The following is a 15,624-nucleotide window of genomic DNA, read 5'->3' as shown; positions in this document are numbered from 1 at the left end:
TCATGGAACAGCAGCCAGACTTGAATAGTTATCTCCAGGTGGTCTCCAGATTTCTCCCCTGTGATTCATTCATTACTTTGCCTACTGGGTCATCTTTCTGAAATGGTCTCATTTTTATGGCTTCTCTGCTTCTTAACTTTCTAGTGTATCTACTGCTTTCAAGTTATACTCTGAAGGCCTGTCTGTGGATGTCATTAAGGGCTTTACTCTCCAGCCATCCTCTCATTGTTTCTCTTCCTTGGCCAGTCCATTTGCTCCTAGCCACCCCATCCTGAAGTATTGGAGCTGAAGCTCCAGTTCTTTAGCCACCTGATGTGAAGAGCCGACTCACTGAAAAAGACCCTGATGCTGGGAAAGATTGAAGGCAGGAAGAGAAGGGGACGACAGAGGATGAGATGGTTGGATGGCATCACTGACTCAATGGACATGAGTTTGAACAAGCTCCGGGAGATGGTGAAGATCAGTGAAGTCTGGGGTGCTGCAGTCCTTGGGGTCGCAAAGAGTTGGACATGACTGAGCACCTGAACAACAACAATAATCCCATCCTTGGGCTGCCTCTGTTGTCCCCTGCTAAAGGCCTACTCACCTGCCAAGATCACGTTCAAATATCACTTCTTCCATGAAAGCTCTCCTGATGGCTTCTATACAGAATTGACTCTCCCCTCCTCTGCAACTTAACTATATAACTGTGTTAATATTTCTATCCTATGCCTGTTATCCTTGATCTGCTGTGTTTGTTTAAAGGTGTCTCTCCTCTATTACACTACAGGCTAATTGAAAACAAGGATTTCATCTTCTTTGTTTGTGTAGCCCTGTAGTCAAGCACCCTGCATAGCATGGGGTATGTATGTATATAAAGTTACTCAGTCATGTCTGACTCTTTGCAACCTCATGGACTATAGCCTGCCAGGCTCCTCTGTCCATGAAATTCTCCAGGTCAGAATACGGGAGTGGGTAGTCATTCCCTTCTCCAGGGAATCTTCCCAATGTAGGGATCAAACCTGAGTTTCCTGCATTGCAGATAGATTTGTTACCATCCAAGCCACCAGGGTTAGCAGAGATTAGACATCAATAAATTTTAATTAAAATAAACCAAGGGGGGAAAAAAAATTCCTGACTGCATGTCAGAAAGCTCTGATTCTAAAAACAATGGTTTGGAATAGAGGACCTGTGAGAAGACTTGAATTTATAGGAGACAGATCTACAGCTAATTTAAAAGTTTTATGATTGTCATTAACATCTTTTCTTTAATATTTCCACTGCATTATTAAAGAGATGGCACACATTAAATGATTTTTCAAAGCACTGGCCTTAATGTTTTTTACTGTTAGGGAAAGTTGCATGATTTACATTAATACATTTTTCCTTTTGGCATCAGGAAGCAATTTACACCATTTAAAATGGTAGTTCTGAATTTACTACGTGATTTCAAAGTTTAATCAACCCAGTTCAAAAGATCCAGACAGAGGTAAAGATTTAAAAAGAAAATCACTATTGAGTTGCACAGAATAATTTTTCAACCAGCACCACTGACTGGAATTCTAGCTTCTGGCACTTGCTTCCTGGCCCAAGTTCAGGCTTGGGCATACTTGGTGTTGATAAAAGAATAGCCTGAGAGTGATAGATCAGAAAAGAGAAAGGATATTTGGAACTCAAAGCATCTCACTTCAGACATTCTACTTTAATTAGCTAACAAAGGGGTAAGATCATTTCCAGTTAGGGAAAAGGGGACGGAATCAGGGAGAACCTTCAGTAATTTCTTTGGAAGGTCATGGGAGTTTGTGAACCAAACTAGTGTCAGAGGCAGGAGCTGAACTTCAGCCCCATGATTTATTCCAGTTTGAGGGTGTTTTTATTTCATACTGGCTGCTCAGATCCTCCCATCTATCTGGTCCAGGAGGACTCAACCAAGTCTCCACCTAGACATCCCAGGTCCTCCGTTTTCTACAGTTCACTCTAGTTGGTATCAGTCTTACACTAGGGCTTGCTTAGAAACAAAAACATGGTCCAAAAGGACATATGCACTCCAGTGTTCATTGCAGCACTATCCACAATAGCTAAGACATGGAAGCAACCTAAATATCCATCGACAGAGGAATGGATAAAGATGTGGAACATATACACAATGGAATATTACTCAGCCATAGAAAAGAATGAAGTGAAGCCATTTGCAGCAATATGGATGGATCCAGAGATTGCCATACTGAGTGAAGTCAGATAAAGAAGGAGAAATGTTGTATGACATCTTTTATATGTGGAATCTAAAAAAAAAAAAGGATACAAATGAACTTATGTACAAAACAGAAACACACTCACAGACTTAGAGAATGAACTTATGGCTGCAGGAGCGGGGGAAGGATGGGGGAAAAGGATAGTTAGGGAGTGAGGAATCCACATGTACACACTGCTATATGTAAAATGGATTACCAATAAGCACCTACTGTATAGCACAGGGACTCTATTCAATGTTGAGATCAGTGGCAGCCTGGATGGGAGAGCAGTCTGGGGGAGAATGGATGCCTGTATATGTGTGGCTCAGTCCCTTTGGTGTCCACTGGAAACTATCACAACGTTGTTAACGGGCTATACTCCAATATAAAATAAAACGTTAAAAAAAAGAAACAAAAGGACTTCCTATCCTTTCACTAGCCTACAGCTCTGGACACTGCACTCAGATTTTCTTCCACAATAGGGAAAATGTTTCAAAGGCTAATGGTGGAAAGGAACAAAAATACCTTGAAAGACAAGGGTAAACACATTTAAGAAATGAAAACAGGGCTTCCCTGGTGGCTCCATGGTAAAGAATCTGGCCAATGTAAGATACACAGGTTTGATCCGTGGTGTGGGAAGATCCCATATGCCACGGAGCAACAAAGCCCGCGCACTGCAACAATTGAACCTGTGCTCTAGAGCCTGTGCTCCGCAGCAACAGAAGCCACTGCGCTGAGCCTGTGCGCCGCAGCTGGAGAGTAACCCCCGCTCCGTGCAACTAGAGAAAAGCCCTCACAGCAATGTAGAACCAGCGCAGTCAATAAATAAATAAAACTATTTTAAGAAATTAAAACAAAACGATCATTTATTGTTTTTAATATGTAGTCAAATATGACAGCAGTATTACACAAATTGCTCCCTTCTCCCCCTTCTAAAAATTCCCAAATATGTTGACTCCAACTGAAAGTGAAAAATAAAAAATAAATGATTTAATTCTGAAAATAGCAATTGACAGAGAGAAGACATATGGCATTTGGTCACAACCAGCTTCCAGACCTGAAAAGATGAATTGTGTCACCAAGGCAGTTGATACACTGCGCTTTCTTACAAAATGATTACTAGGAAAAACAAACAAACCAGATTTTCCACATACTGTAAGCAAAAGAAATGCAGAAAAATTGGTTTAAGAAGCTGAGGAAAACTTCAGTGAATTATTGCAATCATAATGATCCCCAGGTAAGAGATAGATGGCAAATGAATAGACTGTAAGGAAATACATTGAAACTTAGATAATTAATCTTATAGTGAAAATAATCAAGAAGATTGCAGACGTATGTAGCATCCAAATTACTGAATTTAAACAGGGGATTCCAGTAAGGTCTTCTGCTATCATATACCATCAGTGCAAATTCAGATACAATCATTTTTACATTTGCAGGTTCAGGTAAGTCAAGCACGAGGTCATCGAGGAAGTATTTGAATGTGATTTTACTATGAAAAAATGTGATCTCCAGTGTCTCATTGACATGGCAAAAGAAGTAGGAATGATGCCTGGAGGATTGGAGTAAATTCAAAACGCTCAGTTTTCTAAGGATTAAATGAAGTTTTGGAAAAACCTCAGTAAAATTAACCTTCACCTGACAGACATGTCCTTGATTTGAAGCCCAGGGCAGTGGAAAAGAGAAACAAACTCAAAAGTGTGACAGCCTTACCCACTGCCTTTCCTTTTGTTGGGGGTTGACTGGGTGGTGGTATTTAATCACTAAGCTGTGTCTGACTCTTGGCGACCCCACAGACTATTGCTTGCCAGGCTTCTCTGTCCATGGGATTTCCCAGGCAAGAATACTGGAGTGTGTTGCCATTTCCTTCTCCAGGGGATCTTCCCAACTCAGGGGTTGAACCTGTGCCTTCTGCATTGCCAGGTGGATTCTTTACCACTGAGCCACCAGAGAAGCCCTGTGTGTAGAGGGTCAGATTTTCCCCTCAGTGTTCTCTTTCAGCAGCTCCATAGTGAGCTTTGTGATTCTGACAAAGGCTACAATTATACCCACTTTGAAATACATTTACAAATATTCTGTGTGCTGGTGCAACTGGCATGAAACACAGACAGCTCTCCCCTCCCCGGGTGCCCAGTTTCTCCTCCTTTCACCCTTCAGCGTTTCAGATGACTACAAGCGGAATTACCAGAAACAGTAGTAAATTCCTGGCATTGGAAGTTACCATGATCCCAGCTGGCATGCAAAAAAAAAAAAAAAAAAGCCTGTTTCTTTTTTCCCCTGAAAATAATGTTCTTCCCAGGCACTGTTCAAATGCCTCAAATGAGGCAAATGAGAGATTTGTTTTGACCGACCAATGAAAAGATTTCCCTCATCTCAGCTAAGGCCCTGAAATGAGGCAAACGAGAGATTTGTTTTGACTGACCAATGAAAAGACTTCCCTCATCTCAGCTAAGGCCCTGAGATTTAGTTCCAATAAACACAAAATGTTTGTGTCTCAAGAAACTTATTTCATTTCCCTAAAATGATCTTAACATTTTTTAGCAAAGGAAGCTCTGATTTCACTTGATGGTATTTTCAGAGTAGCCACTTACAGAGTAGCCAAAGAAGACACTTTGAATTTTTATTTCCTTGCTAAAAATATGACACTGAGTATATTTTTGTTGAAACTAGTTTTACAATGGTTACTTAGGCATGACCACAATGTCTAGACATGAGTATGGAGTCTGGGTCCCAAGATGGTCAAACTTCACAGAGATCTAGAGCTGGGTCTGCAGAATATTGTACACTTTCCTCAGGAAAAGTATTTTTATTGTATTTTATTGCCTATGTGTGGTTGGATGTCTCATGGTCTCTGGTATAAGGGAATCAAAGTACATGGTTATGCCTTGTAAGTCAGAGCGTAATAAGTGAAAAGTGTCTTTTTGGTCATTACTTACTCAAGTAATCCAATTCCCTGGGGAAAAAGCCTTATGAATTTAGCATTGGTGCCATAGAAGAGGTACAGATGGGTAATGGCTGAGTTTTAGCTAAAATGGGGCCACCTCTGCCTTCTGGATGTCATGTATTTCTTGGCATAACTGGCGGGATCTGGACCCAATGTCTCAAAGTCTGGATGACTTAAATTTGAGCTGATCTTCATTGAATATGTATTTGCACATTGCTCTAAAGAAGTTGAAAATTACGCTTGAAAGCATATTTTGATCTTTATTTTTCCATGAATCATCCCCCATCCACCCATTTCTATACTTCTTCTCATATAGCAAATGTCTAAAATTAGTTTCATGCTATGTATCTATTTGATAGGCACCCAAGGTTTATGGTTACATGATAAGTAAGTGATATATTGGTCATGAATATATATATATATATATACATATTTGTAATGCTAGGGATGGGAGAGACCACTTTTATAAAAAAAAAAAAAAGAAAACAACACTCCAGTGGTATTGACAGAAGTCACTGAGGTTTTTCAACTGAAATAAAAATGAATATATTACTATCTGCCAAGTTAAATCTTTTTACCTTATCCCATTAGGAGAGGCTTTTTTAAAAAAGTAATTTTCAAATGTTAATAAATCTTAGAAATTAGAAAAAGATGAGCAAAAGCACATGTTTTGCATTAGTTAATCTTTTATCCTGGATTTAAAGTAACATAGACTCTTTCAGTGTGGACAGTGATCTGGAAATTAATAAGAATTAACACTGAGAAGCCAATGACGATGTGTTCTATAAATTTGTTATGGAGAATTGATTCAAGAATTTAGGTAATTTTACTTGAGTAATTATCATCTTACTGCTTTGCAGTAATCATTGTGAGAGCAATGGGCATTGGATGATTTAAAATACATGTCAGGCAGGCAATAATTAGGCACACGCATTGAAATTTAAGTTGAAACTGGAAAATCTTAGTCAAAACGTTAAGTATCACCATAGCATCTGAGATGACAGTGGTAAAGAAGGAATTCATACACACACTCGAGGATCTCCTAGGTTGGAGTTTTCTGATTTCTGTGATGGTCTTGGTAGGGAAAGGTCTCTCTGGCTGTTCTTGTCAATACTCTATAGCCTTGGATATTATAATCAAAGCTTTCAATTATGTGTGTATATTAGCAACTTGTAGTAAACAATGAAGAATGCTTCCAAAGTCTGGGTTGGTCTTTTAGCAAAGGAGTAGAGGAAGACCTGATACTCCAGTTGGAGGTTTGTTGTTATTTGTAAGATATTCTTAAGGAGTTGTCTCATAATGTCACCGACTTTTCCAATTGGTGCAGCACAGACTCAAGTACAAACACAGGGTTTTTTATAGTAAATCACTGATCCTACAGGAAAACTAACCTAAGGCACATTGAATCAGCAGGAACTTTGGCTTGATAGGTTTAGATAGTACAACTCAGACATCTCCAACTTGCAATTATTTGGGACAGTCTGGTTTTTTTTCCCCAAAGAGGGACAATAAAAAGAAATCAATATCAGAAATAGAAAAGAAAAAAATATTTCATGTAGATATACTTAAAATTGGACATACCAAACATCAACTTCTATGCACATTTTGAAAGCAAAGACGATGGAGCAAGATTTGCAGATGTGTGAAATACCCAAAAGAAAACTCCTTGAAGTCTCTGAGATACTGAAGCTGTGTGACACCAACTCCCTGACTGAGGCCAACACCCCTGTGGCAGCTATTTCAGGGCAAAGCAAAAACACCAAACAGCCTTATCTCTTGCTATGAGAAAGTAAATCCCCAAGTTCCAGAGATAAACAAACAATCTTCGGATCTCTCAATAAATTTGTAAAACTAGGAGATGATGAAACCGAAAAAGATGATGTTCGGTTGTGATTGAACTAGTGACTTTTACAGTCCCTTCTCATACAAAGAGTTTACGATGCCAAGTCTTATTATTAATTAAAAAAAACTATTTATAATGAAGATTAAGTGCCAAGGAAAAGAGAAACATTTCTTTTTATCTCCTGATATATTTTGTTCATTAGATAATTCAGTAGTTTGCCCAATCTCATCCCAGGGGATATTTGGCAATGTCTGGAGACATCTTTCATTGTCACAGCTAAGATATGCGTGTGTGTGTGTGTGTGAGCTACCAGCATGTAGTCAATGGGAACTTGGTAAGCTGGCAAACACTCTGCAATGCAAGGGACCACTCCACCACCCCATCCCCAGCTGTGAATTATGGGACCCCAAATGTCAATAGGGCTGAGGCTGAGAAAACCTGAGACAATCTAATGAATGACAAACAACCACACATACCTAAAGTGCAAATGCTTCATTGATCTATGGATACTTCCAGAAGACCCTGAAAAGATGGCATTGATAAATCACAAAGCCACAGTAGAAATATGAGAATAAGATAGTGAACTATTATTACATCTAATCAGGAAGAATTCAAATGACCTAAAAAGTCCTTCTGGGACTGGGACAACTTTGAATGAGTAACTTTTCTTCTCATAAGTGAAATTAACACATCATTTGAAATTGAGCAAACAGCAGAGATGGGCAATGATCTATCATATTTCAGAAACATTCCTCAGAAAAGTACTTGAAAGTTCCCTATCTTAGTAGAATAGAAATTAGAACTGGAAATTGGATAGAGTAATAGTGAGCTGATCAATTTGCAAAGTTGTGTTTGAAGATTTTACCCTATTACAATTATCAGTGGACATGCCTGATCTCTTATTGTTTGTACCTATCACTGTATATCACAAGACCTAGCACAGGAACTTGGTTCCAGTAGGTGCTCAATAACTATTTAAGTGAACTGGGTGGTTGAATGAATGAACAAATGAAGAAATAAATCAAAGTGCCCTGTAAAATGTAAAGTGCTTTACGAACACAAGGAAATAGGAGTACATAGTATGTAATGCCACTGACCTCGTAACATTTGCTCCAAAGAGCTTCTTAGGCTCCACTAGTTTAAAAGCAAATAAAAATTGTGATAATTCAGTAAGAAAATCTGCCATGAAGATGACTAGTTTTCATGTACATCTGGGAAGAAATGAAGCAAAGGCAGAGCAATTTTAAGTGACACAAGATAGTATTGCTAACTTAGATGGCCATAGGTAGGGGCATGTAAAACCAGATAAAGACCTTGCAATAACCAGAACTGGAACTACTGGTACCATTCTTAGGACAACCACTTGATGGCAGAAGGTTGATCCAATGTTCTCTATTCTAGGACAGAGCAAAGAGTCAGGATAGCAAATAAAAATTGCTTTTAGGCAGACTGTGCCTTCTAAGGGCTTTCCTAATGGCTCAGAAGGTTAAGAACCTGCCTGCAATGCAGGGGACCTGGGTTCAATCCCTGGGTCAGGAAGATCCCCTGGAGAAGGGAATGGCAACCCACTCCAGTATTCTTGAAACTGTGTGGTTGGCTTTAAATACTGACGGAGGGGGTGTAGGCAAAGAGAATTGGAACAAAAATGAATAGTCAGGAGTTTTAAGATCAAGGCCCACTTCTGATGTTGGGCACATGACTATATCTCTCTGGGCCTCAATTTTCTGATCTGTAAATGAAGAGGTTGGATTAGATGACCTTCCATGATTCTGGTATATAGATGATGATGTCAAAAACTGGAGGCTGGTAAAGTAAAAGCAAGAGCAATCTCTGGGAATTAATAAAATACATCTTAATAAAATATCTAAAAAATGCCTGAAGAAATACAAAGCAAAATAACAATTCAAAGGAGGAAAGAGCCTTAACCGCAGCATCTATTTTTCAGTTAATCTTACTTAAATATTAATTCTTATCACGGAAGTGTCTTGAATCAAGGCATGAGTTTCAGCAAAACTTTTCTTATTGCCCTGGGCAATAGACACTAGGGCATTGCCAAACTTATACTCCCTCAGAATAAGGAAATAACATAAGAATTTACCTTTTTGCCAAAACTAAGAAATCACACTAATCTGAGAATATGTATTATCTGAATATGACAAAATTAAATTTTATTCTTTTTATGTAGTTTGCATTTGCAAATTTTTACATTTAAAATTAAGTTCCACCTACTGTTATATTTTAATGTGTCAGGCCCTTACACTTGTGTTACAGGGAGAAAATGCATATTTGAAATGATTTGTTTGAGGTACTCTCTTCTAAAGAGAAGCCTGCTGGTCAGCTCCTGGGTTTCTCTTTGTTGTGAAGAGTTAACTGGGAAATCAGAAAAAACCGGAGAAGCTCAGGGACACTATACAATAAAGAACAGAGCCCGATGAAGGATGCACCCAGGACTTTGAGAGAAAGCATGGTTGAGGCTGATGTCAGGCAGGGGGAACATAAGAGAAAATATTAATATGGGGAAAAAGGAATTGAAGCGATTCCTGCGTGTATGTTCCTTTGGCATTTCCTCAAGAACTGTACTGATCTGATTGTCTTTGAATGCTTTTAGGATGGATGGACTTTCTTCCCTCAGAATACAAGTTCGTGCTGGTACTGGGCCAAGAGATGTGCTTTATATGGGTTGTACATGAGTGCTTAGTTGTTCAGTTGTGTCCAACTCTGCAGTCCTGTGGACTGTGGACCACCAGGCTCCTCTGTCCAAGGGATTTTCAAGGCAAGAGTACTGGAGTGTGTTGCCATTTCCTCCTCCACCGGATCTTCCCGACCCAGGCATCAAACCTAGGTCTTCTACATTGCAGGCGGATTCTTTACTGTCTAGGCAACCAGGGAAGCCCCATCTTTGGGTTCAATTGACATAAGGTTTTAAAAGTCTGTATGTTTAGTCAATCTATATAATAATAATCTTGCAAGGAAGACAGGATAGAAATATTTTTATTTTCCAAACTTGCAAATGGAAACTTCTAGTGGTAAAAGTGATTTTCCTGAGGACATAGTGGAAACTCAAAACCGTGTCAGCTGGGATTCTTTTCATTATTTTAAGCTGCCTCTCTCAAGAAAAACAGGTCCAGGAACTATCAAATCTATTTTTTTATCCTCCTCCTTTTCTCCAGGAAGAAAGTGAAAGTGTTAGTCGCGCAATCGTGTCCGACTCTTTGTGACCCAATGGACTGTAGCCTGCCAGGCTCCTCTGTCCATGGAATTCTCCAGGCAAGCCATTGCCTTCTCCAGGGGCTCTTCCCAACCCAGGGATCGAACCTGGGTCTCCTGCATTGCAGGCAGATTCTTTACTGTTTGAGCCACCGAAAAGGAAAGACTTCTACAGCAGAGTTAATAGAATTTTCTGCAAAGACAGGAGCGTTCAGTGCTGTCTAGTATGGAAGCCACAAGTCCCATGTGACTTTTGGAGGCTTGAAATATGGCTAGAGTGACTGAAGAACTGAATTTTTACTTAATTTTAGTTAATTTAAATCGTTCAATTTGGCTAGTGTATATATTGGACAGTACATCCTAGAAGCTTCCTGTGAGACTGCCCCATTTGTATGTTCTCAGCTAATAAGTTGTGTCTGAATCTTTGGGACCACACAAACTGTGGCCCACCAGGCTTCTCTGTCCATGGAATTTCCCAGGCAGGCATACTGGAATGAGTTGACACTTTCTTCTTCAGGGAGTCTTTGAGACCCAAGGATTGAACCCCGTCTCCTGCATTGGCAGGTGGGTTCTTTACCACTGAGCTCGACATCCCAAATTAAAATAATAATTGGAGGGAAATCGCATTTTATTATTTAGCTTTCTATTTGTTAGCACATGTTGAATTTCAAACCTTTCATAAACAAATCAACACCGTGGTCAGTTTCACCTCATTGGCTTAAGATATTTTTCTTGACTTTTAATACCTTTGAAAAGTGAAAGTGTGTCCAACTCTTTGCAACTCCATGGACTGTAGCCTGCTAGGCTTCTCTGTCCATGGGATTCTCCAGGCAAGAATTCTGGAGTGGGTAGTCATTCTACTCCCAACCCAGGGATTGAACCTGGGTCTCCTACACCACAGGCAGATTGTTTACTGTCTGAGCCATCTGGGAATCCTTTCCCTATTCACTAAATGTTTTTACAAATAATTAAGATGAAATAACTAACTTCCTCTATAGCACCATTTATCTGATTTTTCTAGAACTTTGTATATGTTCCTTTGCTTTTATTCTCCTTTTACTAGGTTCATAGTATATGAAATAACATGCAGATGCATCTTTTCTAATACATAATATATGAAAAGTCCAAAGCACCAGAGTCCATTCTGAATTTCCAGAAACTCTGTGAATGTCTGCTCTTCCTTTGCAGTAAAGGGGCACCAAGAACAAACCAGAGGTACAGAGTTGAATGAAAGTTTCATGAAAAAAAAAAAAAAAGGATTCAGTCAGCCTTTTCTCTTACCTCTAAAAGATTCATCAACAACAGAAACATCTCACCACCTTTAACTCCTGATTTGGCTGGGAAGTTTTCCCATACTTCAGCAGCCTTTTCACTTTCCCTTATTGCGTGCTCTTGAGCACTGGACAATTCAGAGAGTTTTAGGTTATTTTACAAAATTGGCATTTTTTTAAAAAAATCAAAAGTGGAAGATGAACTTTGAAAGGGATAGAAATTACACCACTACTTCAAAGAATTAAGAAAGGTGTTGGATATATATATGCAGGATTTATATAACTGTCAATCAGCTGTATTGGAAGCCACACTTAACACAAAAGCAAGTGAAAGAAGCATCAACTTATCCTAGAAGGAATCGTCTATGTGTTCCTTATGCCTTTGTAGAATACCTGTTGCACCAGTTATATTGGCAAGTCATTTGGTAATTGCTAACTGACCAAACCTACTCCACAAGAAATAAATTGGTTTATTTCATATCAACTGAATGCAGAGAGCTATAGCAGTCATCACACCCTTCAATCACCTTGCTTGTCAATTTTTTTTTTTGCAATTGTTGTCTAAGCAGGTTAGGGAAAAAAAATTAACACCCTCATCAGGTACTTTAAAATGTTAAGCAAAATATACTTGATGGAAAATGGCACGAGTTTACATCAGACGGTTGTGAGGGTAATATGTGATACTCTGTTAGTGGACCGATGTCATTTGATGTAGACACTGTGTACAGATGCTGAGTTGGTAGTAAAGTGCTACTTACGAGACAGCTCTGCTTCTTGATACCTGAATCTGCAAATGCTGGACATGGGTACCTTATGAGAACCAACAGCTTCTTGGCACAACATGTAAGTTTCATGGGTCGAGATGTTGATAAAATTGTACACACAGTACCTGAATTCAAACTTTAGGAGCTCAGTATATATATTAACCACTTTCCTCCTCTGGGGGTGGAGGGTGCCTTTCCTGTCTTCACTCACAGGGATGGTTCAAAATCTGGACTGTGATTATAGGGCAAACAACAGATCCATCTAAGGAGCTTTTTGCATCTGCTTTATTTTTCCAGGGAGGGAAGGGGTTGATATGAACGGGAGAGCGGCTCCAACAGGCAGGAAAATCGATCGGTGCTGCAACCAGTTGAACCACTTCCACTAAGTGACATAAAAATATTCTAATATTAAGGATTATTTTACAACTCTATGGAAGTATGCAGTAATGCATCTCGCATTTGTTTTGTCTTGATGACAAAATGCACTCTGAGTCACAAGAGCCTGCCTTGTGTTAGTTATAAACAAAAATATATTTATATATATATATTTATGTAACTACTATGTGCTTTAAAGAAAATTACTGTATGATTCAGCAGGGTTCTTTCGCTCTTTTTCTCACCAGGGATATGCTGACTTGAAAGCCTTCTTAGATAGGAATCGACAATGAAATGGGCCTCTCAGACTGAAACAGCAAACAGTTAAAAAAAAAACCAAAACACCAAAAACCTCATATGCTTAGAATCCCTTAAACATTTTTGCTTCAAAAACGATTAAGGAACTCATGGTACTGTGACCTTCTGTTTCCTTCAGCCAAGAACAACTGTGGCTTCACAGGACTTCACAGTTGGGAGGTGGAGGCGATGCTTCTGAAAACCAATCAGATGTTTTACTCTGGGGTGGGGGGAACCAGAAGCCTCGTTTGTCCCTCCCTCTGTCCTCATGCTTAGCTAAAAGGCTACAATCCTGTCACTGCTTACACAGAAGGCATCCAGGAAGAGGGAGGCCAAGTCGGAACTGGAAAGATAAAAGACTCATCCTGTAAAGTAGCGAACTGGTTGGAACAGGTGGGTCTGGTGGTTGGAACAGGTGGGTCTAGACCAGCAAAACAAAATCCTTCAGCCACGTGTCTTGTGGAAAGACACAAAATCTCTTCTTTTGTGTCTGTTTGGGCCCCTGCATCAGCTACTTTTCTCAGCAAACTGGAAATATCTGTCACTGTTCTTTTGAGTGAATGGGTTCAGGCTTTGGAACACAATTATCAGAGAAGAATATTTGAACCAAAGGTATAGATCCCTTGTGAACTAAAGCTTTATTATTATTTTTTTTCTCGATCCCTTTGCACCCTGCACCTTAAGCCAACAGCACTGTAATCTTGTCATATTTCTGATAAGTCCACAGGAGATGTGCTGAGTGAACTATAGAGGTCATTCCACTAGGGAATTTTATGTTCAGTGGTAACTGATATCCTCTATAAGTTTAAAAAAATTTTTTAACCCTTTCTGGGCTGGGCTTGTCCAGAAATCGCATCTCCTTCTGGCTAGAGCAGCTTAGGGCTCCTGTGTGTATGTGTGTGTGTGTGGGTGTGTGTTTGTCTTAAAGGTATAGGCAAATTTTTAGTCTTAACACCTGTAAGCCAGCACTGGTGCTGTTCTGTCCTAGAAATTTTAGCACTGCTCTGATACGATAAAACCTTCTTTCTCTCCAACTGGTTCAACTTCAGCATAGGCAGGATGGCCAGAACCTCTTCGGAACTTCATTGCTGGCCATCTGCTTGGGCGTCTCTGAAACAGAAAAATGCAAAAGGAGTGAAAAGCACGGTACCGGTCACATCATAAGAAAAGTATATTTGCCAACTATTTCAGATGAACTTCTGAATTAAATGTAGCAACATATTAAATGATCTCATTACCACCACAGTTGAAATTACACATGCCCAAAGCACCCTGCTTGACTCTCTATTATGGCACTACCAGCACGTCCCAGATGACAGTCCCTTGGCCAAAGCTACCCCCCAAAGGATTGAGAGTTTCTCAAAGACATGGTTTATGCTTTATGCATATTTATGTCTAAAAGACTCCATTAAATGTCCAGATGTAACTAAGCAAAAATGAACAGTCATGAAAAACAAATTTTCTTAATATATAACCATGGACACCTTCTCTTTAGAAGTAAATAGTGATATCACTTCATTTCATTTATTAATTCACTCAAAAAACCTAAGACCATAAAATTCTGCACAGTTATTAGAAGTGTGCTTCAAATTTGGTGCTTAGACTTTCTAGCAAAAACCAAACTAAAAGATCAATCACCTTAATATCTTAAGAATTAATTTATTAAGCTAAGACATCCCATAGATGACTTTTTGTGTTTGAAAATGAACAGATGTCATGCCCTGAAAACTGAATCCAACGTCAGAGGTTGTGAATAATCTCAAACCCATGTAAATAATTGCACATACAGACAATGGTCTTAAAATACAGGTTACTTGTATTGACACTTCTCCCTAACCCTATGTTTATCAAACAAACCTTTTGTGATTTACAAACAGAAGTGATGAAATAAATTATTAAGTTACAGCAGCAGAAGACACTAAAAGGCATTTCTCAGCCATAGTGGCACCAGAAATTACTATTCCATTTATCAGAGTACCTTTATTTTGGAGTAAATAAACCAATAAATATTAAAGGAAGTTTATTTCTACCTAAGAATTTTAATGTGAAAAATGTTAAATATCAGGTTAGGTATATTGGCATTTGGCAGCTTTCTAGATTGGCCAATTACATTCCACTGTCATGATTAATGGCTGTAAAAGAGTTTTCCCATCAGGTTGGAATGAGTATTATTAGCTTTACCTTCTGGAAAAATACCAGTCATGGTAATTGCATCTTGCCTGTTAATAATATTAGTACTGTCTCTATAACGTTATGTGGTCAAAATGCTTTATATTTATTAGCTGGTTAAGTCCCATTATGTAAGTGAAACTGAATTATCTTTATTTTCCTAAAAAAGAAGGTAAAACTGAGAGGGCTAAATAGCAATTTAGTGTCTTTGTTGCGACTAAAAATCATCATCAATGGAAATATACTAGAGATATAAACTATAAATGTTTCTAGAGAGATGGACACTGTAATTTATGGTCACTCCTGTTGTGGGAAAATGCCAATATGCTCATTCGTTCTTTAAAAAAAATCCCTGGCTGCACCGGATCTTAGATCCTCAGAACATGGGATCTTAGTTTCCCGACAAGAGATCAAACCCAAGCCCCCTGCACTGGAGGTGCAGAGTCTTGACCACTGACCACCAGGGAAGTCCTCCGTGTACTCATTCTTTATAACCCCCACTCTGGTTTCAGCTACTTCGCAACAGGGCTTCTTAGGGCACAGC

At 39.1% G+C, this 15,624-nt stretch overlaps 1 protein-coding gene across 3 annotated transcripts in view; it reads right to left on the bottom strand.

Moving 5' to 3' along the window:
- Window positions 1-3,058: 3,058 nt before the first annotated feature.
- The window catches only part of PLXDC2 (plexin domain containing 2), a 425,380-nt gene continuing 412,814 nt past the window's right edge, over window positions 3,059-15,624 (bottom strand). For all 3 annotated transcript variants that reach the window (XM_019973017.2, XM_019973018.2, XM_070800805.1), the window contains exon 14: window positions 3,059-14,021. In XM_019973017.2, the coding sequence (XP_019828576.1) occupies window positions 13,905-14,021 (117 nt within the window). In that variant the 3' untranslated portion in view covers window positions 3,059-13,904. The remainder of the gene's footprint in view (window positions 14,022-15,624) is intronic.

The sequence above is a fragment of the Bos indicus genome, chromosome 13 (assembly GCF_029378745.1).
Source record: "Bos indicus isolate NIAB-ARS_2022 breed Sahiwal x Tharparkar chromosome 13, NIAB-ARS_B.indTharparkar_mat_pri_1.0, whole genome shotgun sequence".
Lineage (NCBI taxonomy): Eukaryota > Metazoa > Chordata > Mammalia > Artiodactyla > Bovidae > Bos > Bos indicus.
Note: the sequence above shows the minus strand (reverse complement) of the source record. Positions and strands in the feature narration are given on the sequence as shown.